Source organism: Colobus angolensis, unplaced genomic scaffold (genome assembly GCF_000951035.1).
Source record: "Colobus angolensis palliatus isolate OR3802 unplaced genomic scaffold, Cang.pa_1.0 Scaffold83, whole genome shotgun sequence".
In the NCBI taxonomy this organism is placed as follows: Eukaryota; Metazoa; Chordata; class Mammalia; order Primates; family Cercopithecidae; genus Colobus; species Colobus angolensis.
The window spans coordinates 1,744,712-1,753,689 of NW_012122154.1; the positions used below are offsets into that span (position 1 = coordinate 1,744,712).

The 8,978-nt window shown below is 56.5% G+C and overlaps 1 protein-coding gene across 1 annotated transcript in view; it reads left to right on the top strand.

Moving 5' to 3' along the window:
* The first annotated feature begins 1,189 nt into the window (after window positions 1-1,189).
* HAP1 (huntingtin-associated protein 1) overlaps window positions 1,190-8,978 on the top strand; it is a 10,437-nt gene continuing 2,648 nt past the window's right edge. Inside the window, 14 exon segments of the mRNA XM_011929941.1 lie at window positions 1,190-1,388; window positions 1,703-1,921; window positions 1,924-2,235; window positions 3,598-3,681; window positions 4,032-4,066; window positions 4,069-4,197; window positions 4,308-4,438; window positions 4,647-4,752; window positions 4,831-4,897; window positions 7,487-7,617; window positions 7,978-8,052; window positions 8,225-8,234; window positions 8,362-8,513; window positions 8,667-8,758. Coding sequence (XP_011785331.1) covers window positions 1,190-1,388; window positions 1,703-1,921; window positions 1,924-2,235; window positions 3,598-3,681; window positions 4,032-4,066; window positions 4,069-4,197; window positions 4,308-4,438; window positions 4,647-4,752; window positions 4,831-4,897; window positions 7,487-7,617; window positions 7,978-8,052; window positions 8,225-8,234; window positions 8,362-8,513; window positions 8,667-8,758 — 1,742 coding nt within the window.

An 8,978-nucleotide genomic window follows, 5' to 3' on the forward strand; every position in this document is an offset into this window, starting at 1 on the left:
AGGATTACAGGTGTAAGCCACTGTGCCTGGCCCTGCAAGACCGCTCTTGCCGAGGGTGCCAAATGACCCCAGTTTGCCAAGCTGAGTCTCTATCCTCAGTCTTTGACCAGCAGCACCACCCAACACTGGTGGCCACTCTCCACGTGAAACATTTTCTTTACTTTCTAGGACCCAACTTTCCTGGTTTTCCTCTACTTCACTGCCCCACTCATCCCAGTCTTCTTTTTGATGCCTCCTCTTCCTCTTTCTGCCCTCTGAATCCTAGGGGGGTAAATCCTGGGCGCTCTTATCTGTCTTCTCTCAGTCTCTTGGGGGATCTCACCCAGTCTCAGCCTTAAATGGCCATCAAAGAGCAATGACTCCTACATTTAAATATCCAGTCCGGTCTCTCCCCTACACTCAGAATTATACATCTAATTGTCTACCCAACATTTCCAGTAGGATACTTTAAATTTTTTTTTTTTTTTTTGAGACGGAGTCTCGCTCTGTAGCCCAGGCTGGAGTGCAGTGGCCGGATCTCAGCTCACTGCAAGCTCTGCCCCCCGGGTTTATGCCATTCTTCTGCCTCAGCCTCCCAAGTAGCTGGGACTACAGGCGCCCGCCACCTCGCTCGGCTAGTTTTTTTTGTATTTTTTTTTAGTAGAGACGGGGGTTTCACCGTATTAGCCAGGATGGTCTCGATCTCCTGACCTCGTGATCCGCCTGTCTCGGCCTCCCAAAGTGCTGGGATTACAGGCTTGAGCCACCGCGCCCGGCCTAAAATGTTTTTAATTTTATTTATTTATTTGTTTATTTTGAGGGGGAGTCTTGCTCTGTAGCCCCAGCTGGAGTGCATTGGCACGATTTCGGTTCATTGCAACCTCTACCTCCCAGGTTCAAGCAATTCTCCTGCCTCAGTCTCTTGAGTAGCTGGGACCACAGGCGCACTCCATCATGCCCGGCTAATTTTTGTATTTTTGGTAGAGACAGGGTTTCGCCATGTGGCTAGGCTTGTCTGGAACTCCTGACCTCAGGTGATCTGCCTGCCCCGGCCTCCCAAAGTGCTGGGATTACAGGCGTGAGCCACTGCGCCTGGGTACAGGGAGACTTTTAAGCGGCGTCTCCCAAGGAGAACAGGGGTTCGCCAGCATGGCAAGAGGAGGGCAAAGCGAATTAGGGTTGGAGGTGAAGAACTAGTTAATCCAGTCAAATGGAAGATGTCGAGTGGCGCGAGCACTGGGGTGTGAGCGCGAGGGTCAGGGTTGCAGAGCCAGGCGGGGCAGCACGTTGGAAGCGCACTGGAGCTTGGAATGTCTCTCCCAGTCAACCAGGAAAGACGCAGCGCTGCCCTAATGCACTGGCCACCCCAGACCGTATGCACAACGTTGGGTTGGCACCTTTTACACCAGGTAAGGCACCCGAAACCCTGGCGCGGGAGCAGGGAAGGGACCGCCCCCAGCCGGGGTCCCGCGAGTCCGGGGGCAGCCGCGGCTTTGGGCAGAACCATTCTCCGGAGATAGAGAGGGGAGAAGAAATCTTTCGCTCCCATCCCGACTCGGAGCCATCCGGAACCTGCACTCGCCCTTCTTGACCTCCTTTTCTTACTGTGCTCTGTTCCGTCACCACTAGCTCCCCCACCGCGCTACTCTGAGTCCCGCTTGCTACTAGTTGCTTCTCGGCAGCCCCCACCCCTACGCGTGGTCCGGCCCGGCGGCTGGCGCAGGTTATAAAGGTCCCGCCGCGGCAGCGGACAGCGGACCCAAGATGCGCCCGAACGTGTCCGGGAGGGACTGCGCTGGGAGCCCGCCGGGACCCGGACCCGGACCCGGACCCGCACCCGGACTCGGACCCGGGGACCCAGCAGCACTCACCTGTGCACCCTCGCCCTCAGCCAGTCCCACTCTGGAGCCCTCTGCGCAGCCGCAGGCACGGGGCACTGGACAGCAGGATCCCGAGCTGCCTCTGGATCCCAAGTCCTTTCGGAAGCCGGCACCGGAGCTCGCCCAGCCTCCGAGGCTGGAGTCAAGGCAGGAGCCCGGCGCCAGTCTGCATTCTCGGCCATCCAAGAGGATGTCCGGTCTGTGCCCAACAATTCGGACGCGCTGTGGGCCCGCTTCGTATTCCAAGGGCCGTTTGGTTCCCGGGCCACTGGCCTGGGGACTGGAAAGGCAGCGGGCATCTGGAAGACACCAGCCGCCTACTTTGGCCGGCGCCCCGGCACTGAGCGTGCCGCCTTTATTCGGGAGCTGGAGGAAGGTAAACCGGGCCCCCGGGGTCCTGGACGGCGTGGGGACTGGGGCACCTCCGGGGAGGAAGTGGCCTCATCGGGTCCAGGCTCCCCGCCCCCTCTGGCACACAGTGTCACCCGTCCACCACCCCCGCGATGTCACTGCGGCATCTGTCTGGTCACCCCTTCCCCATCTCCTCCTCCGCTTTTGTCCCCTGGTTTGTGCCCGAGTCAGGTCCTGGGGCCTGCGCGCTCGTCCACCCGCCTCCACGCGCTTCTTGCTGCGGCAGATCTGCCCCTCCTCAGCGCCCCTCTCCTGGGTCTACCGCAGTGCCAGGAGAGGGGCGGGGGGCTGCGGGAGGGCGCTGCCCGCGCTGGCCGACTGGGCTTACGTGCGATGGAGGGGTGGGTGCGCGAAGGGGGGTGTTTTGCCCACTTTTTGGTTGCGGGTATGGGGGCAAGGTCGCGCTCTTCTCCCCGCCCCTTCTACCCTTCTATCCTCCTGCGGGTCGGGGGAGATCCCTGGATTGGGCCTAGAGGCTCGAGTGTCCCCTAATCTGGTGAAGTCTTCCTCCTGTCCTCTGCACAGGAGGAAGACTGTGCAGGGTAAGTGGCTGCGTCTGTTTGACCCAGGAGACTCCATTGCACTGCCTTCTGGGTAGGGTTTGATGAGCCAGTCTGAGGCTATACTTCCCCTGGCTGTCTCCATTCTCCTAGGCGCCAGGGACCCAGGTGTCGGGAGAGCCCAGTTTCTGAGCCTGGGGGACTGTGACTCGCTTACTTCAGGCTCCTCCAGGGGTTAAAAAAAAAAAAAAAAAAAAAAAAGCCGGGCGCGTGGTCTCACGCCTGTAATCCCAGCTAGCACTTTGGGAGGATGAGGCGGGCAGATCATAAGGTCAGGAGTTCTAGACCAACTTGGCCAACATGATGAAACCCTGTCTCTACTAAAAATACAAAAATAAGCCGGGCGTGGTGGCTGGGGTTATACATACCCGCCACCAGGCAGAAGAGGAACAAGAAGGCGGGCGTGTACAATCCCAGCTACTCGGGAGGCTGAAGCAGGAGAATTGCTTGAATCTGGGAGGCAGAGGTTGCAATGCGCCGAGATCACGCCATTGCACTCCATCTGGGGAGTAAGAGCGAAACTTTGTCTCATAAAAACAAAACAGAAAAACCCCAAAACCCAGTCCATTTGGCCCTGGGAGCAGGGAAAGGAGTGTTGAGTGACAAGGGGTAAGGGAAGGATGTAGGGGGCAGGAGGGGAGCCCATTCTTCTGATGACCCTTGTTGGAGAACTGAGGATAGGATGGGAAACAGCTGGTTGCTGGTAGCATCTGCTCCTTTTTGCTGACCTGGCTGGGCCTTTTCTCCCCACCTGCCTCCTCCTGCAGCACTGTGTCCTAACCTACATCTGCCAGTCGAAAAGATTACCCAGGAAGACGTCAAAGTGATGTTATATTTGCTGGAGGAGGTGTGTACTGTCTTCCTGATTCAGGCAGGCCCTTATTCTAATTCTGTCCTGTCCTGTAGGGGTGGGGGTCTTGTTTATTTCCTGATTGGTAGTCTCTCTGGGGGCCCACGTAAGGGTCCTTCTTATGGAAGACAGGTCGATGTGGGATGTTCAGGCTGGAAGAGCTCTCAGAGCCAATCTGGTCTGATCTTCTTTTTCCATGAGGGGAAACTGAGTCAGGTTCCACAGTGGGTTAATGGCAGACTCTGGTCTAGTACCCTAGAGAACTAGGGGATGGGGAGGGTTCTCTTAGGGACCTAGCCTCCCTCTGACCACTGTGTCCGCCCCCACCAGCTTCTCCCACCTGTCTGGGAGATCCCAGACACTGGGAGAGCATTACCTATGGGTTATGGTCCTTCTGCAGAGAGAGAGGGACCTGAACACTGCAGCTCACATCGGCCAGTTCATGGTGAAACAGAACAGTGTTTTGATGGAGGAGAACAGCAAGCTGGAAGCCCTGCTGGGCTCAGCCAAGGAGGAGGTAACTGGGTGGGGAGGAGAGGATAGGGGGCCAGTCTACACCCACCTCATGCCAGGACCCTTTCCTGCCCCTACCACTCCCAGCCCATGGCTCCTCTCTCTTCCTGCCAGATTTTACACCTCAGACACCAGGTGAACTTGCGGGATGACCTCCTCCAACTCTACTCAGATTCTGATGAGGAGGAAGAGGAGGAAGCAGAGGAAGACCAGCAGCGTGCTCATCCCTGTGATGCCCCCAAGCTGTGAGTTCCTGCCTTTGCACCTGTGAGTCCTTTCTCTGAGCCTCAATTTCCTCATTTGTTAAGAGGGACACAGGTGATGTGCTTGCCGGCAGGGTTGCTGGAACTAGTTGAGAACACCGCTCTTAGCCCTGGTGGGGAGGCCCTGGGTGGGCTGGGAACTGGGAAGCCCCACTCTCTGCACCCTGACTCCCATTCCTCCCTCCCCTAGGATTTCGCAGGAGGCGTTGCTGCACCAGCACCACTGCCCACAGCTGGAAGCCTTGCAGGAGAAGCTGAGGCTGCTAGAAGAGGAGAATCATCAGCTGAGAGAAGAGGTGAGAATGGGGGAGGAGGGCGTGCCCGCTAGCAGGGAGTGTTGACTTCCCTATCCCTTCCTCTCTCCCTCCCTCCAGGCCTCTCTGCTTGACACCCTTGAGGATGAGGAACAGATGCTCATTCTGGAATGTGTGGAGCAGTTTTGTACGTAATGTTGTCACTCGGGTTGGGGGGCTGTCCCAAGGAGCAGAGAAAAGAACTCAAGATGCGGAGTATGGAGATCCAAGTTCAAGTCCCAGATCTGGCACTCCTAGCTGTGTGAACTTGGATACATTCCTTGACCTCTCTGAACCTTTGTCTTTAGAATGGGGATTAATTGTCTCAGCCCCACTGATCTCTCCAGGGTTTATGAAGATTAAGAGTGTCAACAGCTGAGGAGGTACTTTGTGCAAACTATAAAGAGCTCTACAGAAGTTGTGGGTCTCAGGCCAGGCACGGTGGCTCATGCCTGTAATCCCAACCCTTTGGGAGGCTGAGACAGGCAGATCACTTGAGGTCAGGAGTTTGAGACCAGCCTGGCTAACATGGAGAAACCTTGTCTCTACTAAAAATACAAAAATTAGCCAGACATGGTGGCACAGCCTGTAGTCCCAGCTTCTTGGGAGGCTGAGGTGGAAGAATCATTTAAACCTGGGAGGCAGAGTTTGCAGTGAGCCTAGATCATGCCACTGCACTCCAGCCTGGGCGACATAGCAAGACTCCATCTCAAAAAAATAAAGTGGTGGGTCTCCTCCAAGCCTGTCTCCTCTTATTTGGGGCAGGCAAGAGGGAGCCATGAGCTGCCAGAGACCAGGCACCCAGGGCTGGGACAGTTCAGAGTCATGCGTGAGGCAGTGGCTGTGCCTGGCATCGTCCTAGATGCTGTGTGCTTGTGAAGATGAGTGAGGAGCAGTGTTTGTGCCTCAGGAGTTCAAGTGAACTCCTCAGCTGGTGAGATGCAGACGCAAAGTGGCAACAGCTGAACTCCTGCTGTTCCCTTTACCCCAGACCTGACCTTCCTTCCTGCTGGGTTCTGCAACTCCCTGAATGGCCCCACTGGTCCCCAGGCTACTAGAGTAGGAACCAGTCCCCAAACTCTGTTGCTTTTACCTTCTAGGAATGGCTTAAGTCTTTTTCCCCCTCTCCACTCTGGCTGCCTCTAGTCCAGGATACCTCTTAACTGGTCACACTGCCTCTACTCGAACTCTACCAGGAACTTCTGCACACAGCCTCAAAGAGTTTTTCTAAAACCAAACCTGGCCAGGTGCAGGGGCTCTGGTCCCAGCTACTCAGGAGGCTGAGGTGGGAGGACTGCTTGAGCCTGGGAGTTCTGGGCTGTAGTACACTATGCCGATGGGGTCAGTATGGTCCAGGGAGTGGAGTACCACTGGGTTGCCTGACGAGGGGTAAACTGGCTCAGGTCAGAAACTCCCATGCTGATCAGTAATAGGATCGTGCCTGTGAATAGCCACTGCACTCCAACCCCAGCCTGGGCAACCTGGCAAGACCTCATTTCTTTCTATCTTTTTTTTTTGAGATGGAGCGCAGTGGTGCAGTCTCGGCTCACTGCAACCCCTGCCTCCCGGGTTCAAGTGATTCTCCTGCCTCAGCCTCCCGAGCAGCTGGGACTACTGGTGTGTGTCACCATGCCTGGCAAATTTTCTTTTTCTTTTTTTTTTTTGAGACGGAGTCTCACTGTCACCCAGGCTAGAGTACAATGGCATGATCTCGGCTCACTGCAACCTCTGCCTCCCAGGTTCAAGCGATTCTCCTGCCTCAGCCTCCCGAGTAGCTGGGATTACAGGTGTGTGCCACCACACCCATCTAATTTTTGTATTTTTAGTAGAGGTGGGGTTTCACCATGTTGGCCAGGCTGGTGTTGAACTCCTGACCTCAAGCAATCCATCCCTCTCGGCCTCCCAAAGTGCTGAGATTACAGGGGTGAGCCACTATGCCCTGCCGAAGACCTCATTTCTTAAAAAATAAATAGCCGGGTGCGGTGGCTCACCCCTGTAATCCCAGCTACTCGGGAGGCTGAGGCAGGAGAATCGCTTGAACTCTGAAGGCAGAGGGTACAGTGAGCCGAGATAGCACCATTGTACTCCTGCCTAGGCAATAGAGAGATTCAGGCTCAAATAAACAAACCCAAGTCTGACCAGGTCATTACTGTGCCTAAAACTCCCAAATAGCTTCCCATTGGCCAAAGGATAAACCCCACCCCCTTGCCCCCCACTGTGGTCTGGAAACCTGTGCACTGCTCTGGCCCCTCCCCCTCCCAGTGTCTTTTGATGGCCTCTGGGCCTTTCCGGTTAGCTTGGGCCTACATTTTCCCTTCTTTGCCTGGCTGAGCTTCACTTCCCCTGTGGTCTTAGCTTAGTGGTTCCTTTGTCCAGGAATCCTTCCTAGACCTTGCAGGTCTGGGTTGGGTGCCATAGCTGTGATGTCCCTGACCCATATACCCTTGACATTTGCCCATCATGGTCTGTATGGTACGTGATTGTGGTATGTCTGCTCACCAACTTTACCTTGGTGTGGCGGCTGGGTCTTATTGACCACTCACCCTGGTGCCCTGCTCAGTATCAGTCCATGACCATTTCTTTAGTGGAGGACCTGAGTGAGGAATGCGAACCCCTGCGGGACCTGCTGGCACAGTGCAGCAGCTGAGGGTGGGGCAGACAGAGGCATCTGGGAGGGCCAGAGCTGGTCCCCGAAGGCCAGGGGAGCCAGGGCTGACCTGTCCTCTGCCCTCCCCAGCGGAGGCCAGCCAGCAGATGGCTGAGCTGTCGGAGGTGCTGGTACTTAGACTGGAAAACTACGAACAGCAGCAGCAGGAGGTTGTTCGGCTGCAGGCCCAGGTGCTGAAGCCGCAGCAGCGCTGCCGGACGGTGAGTCGGGTATGTGTGGAACCCTCTTGTGGCCCCATGGGACCCTAGCTTCCTTCTCCCTGCCTCCACTCGGCTCCACCAGGCCCAAGGTCTCTTTCTGTGTCAGAGTCAGGAGACCTCAGAGAGCCTCTTATCTTGACCCCTTCTTGAAGAGGAGACCAAGGCCCAGAGAGGGTCCTGGAGTCTTCTAGGAACCAGGCTGTGTGACTCCCCTGCCTTCTCTGTCCTCCTTCCGTGTGACTTCTCACTTCACGGGCTGCCAAGGACTCACTGATGTGCCTGGGAAGACGTGCTGGAAGCAGGGGGTGCCCCGAATGGGTAGGCCGCAGATGGGGGCTCATTGGTTTTGGGTCCTTCCAGTACCAGGCTGAGACTGAAAAGTTGCAGAAGCAGCTGGCTTCGGAGAAGGAAATCCAGATGCAGCTCCAGGAAGAGGTGAGGCTCCCTCCCGGCTCCTGCCCCCGCCCTGGAGAGCCGCTGGCCCAGAGAGGGGACCCCAGGCCCTTGGTAGCTACTGACTCTGGAGAGGACTAGCAGGGACTGAGTCTTGTCCCTGTCCACCCCCTCCATGCCTGGCACAGCCCAACAGGTGACAGTTCCATCAAAGTCTGAGTGGTGTGCAGTGCAGGGACCTGCCCTGGGTTTCCCGCATGACACTTGGAGTCCAGAGCCTGGGCCTCTGGCCTCAGCCTGAGAGCGGATAGGCAGGAGTGCTGGACTGGGTGTGACTGGGACCCAGCAGAGCCTGCGGGGTGGGTTCCCAGCTGCAGGACCTGCAGAAGTACACGGATTGTGGGGGCATGCTGAATGAGACGCAGGAGGAAGTGAAGACCCTCTGCCAGCAACCCCCAGTGTCTGCTGGGTCTGCCACCCATTCCCCGTACCGCATACCTCTGGTGAGGACCTTCCGCTGGCCGCCCACTTTTCTGCCTCTGTGCCTGTATCTCAGCCTTGGTGGCTGATTGAGATCCCAGTTCCCTTCTGTGCCTGAGCCTATGGGTGGGGGTTCTGTGGGGGTCCCCTGGTAACATCTGTTCTCTCCACCATAGGAGACTCTTCCTGGTTTCCAGGAGACCCTGGTTGAGGAGCTCAGAACGTCTCTGAGGAGGATGATCTCAGATCCTGTGTATTTTATGGAAAGGTATGTGGCTGGGGACCTACCCTGCCCTATAGGCCATGGCCTTTCCTGTAGTGGGGAGGGGGTTTGCCCTCATACTCTGACTTTCCACGCTTGCCTATACCCACCTCGTTCACTGCGTCAGCCCCTCCACTCACTGTTTCTCTATAAACATGGACCCATCACTTCCCCCTGAGGTACTTTTTCTTTTTTTTTTTTTTTTGAGATGGAGTCTTGCTCTGTC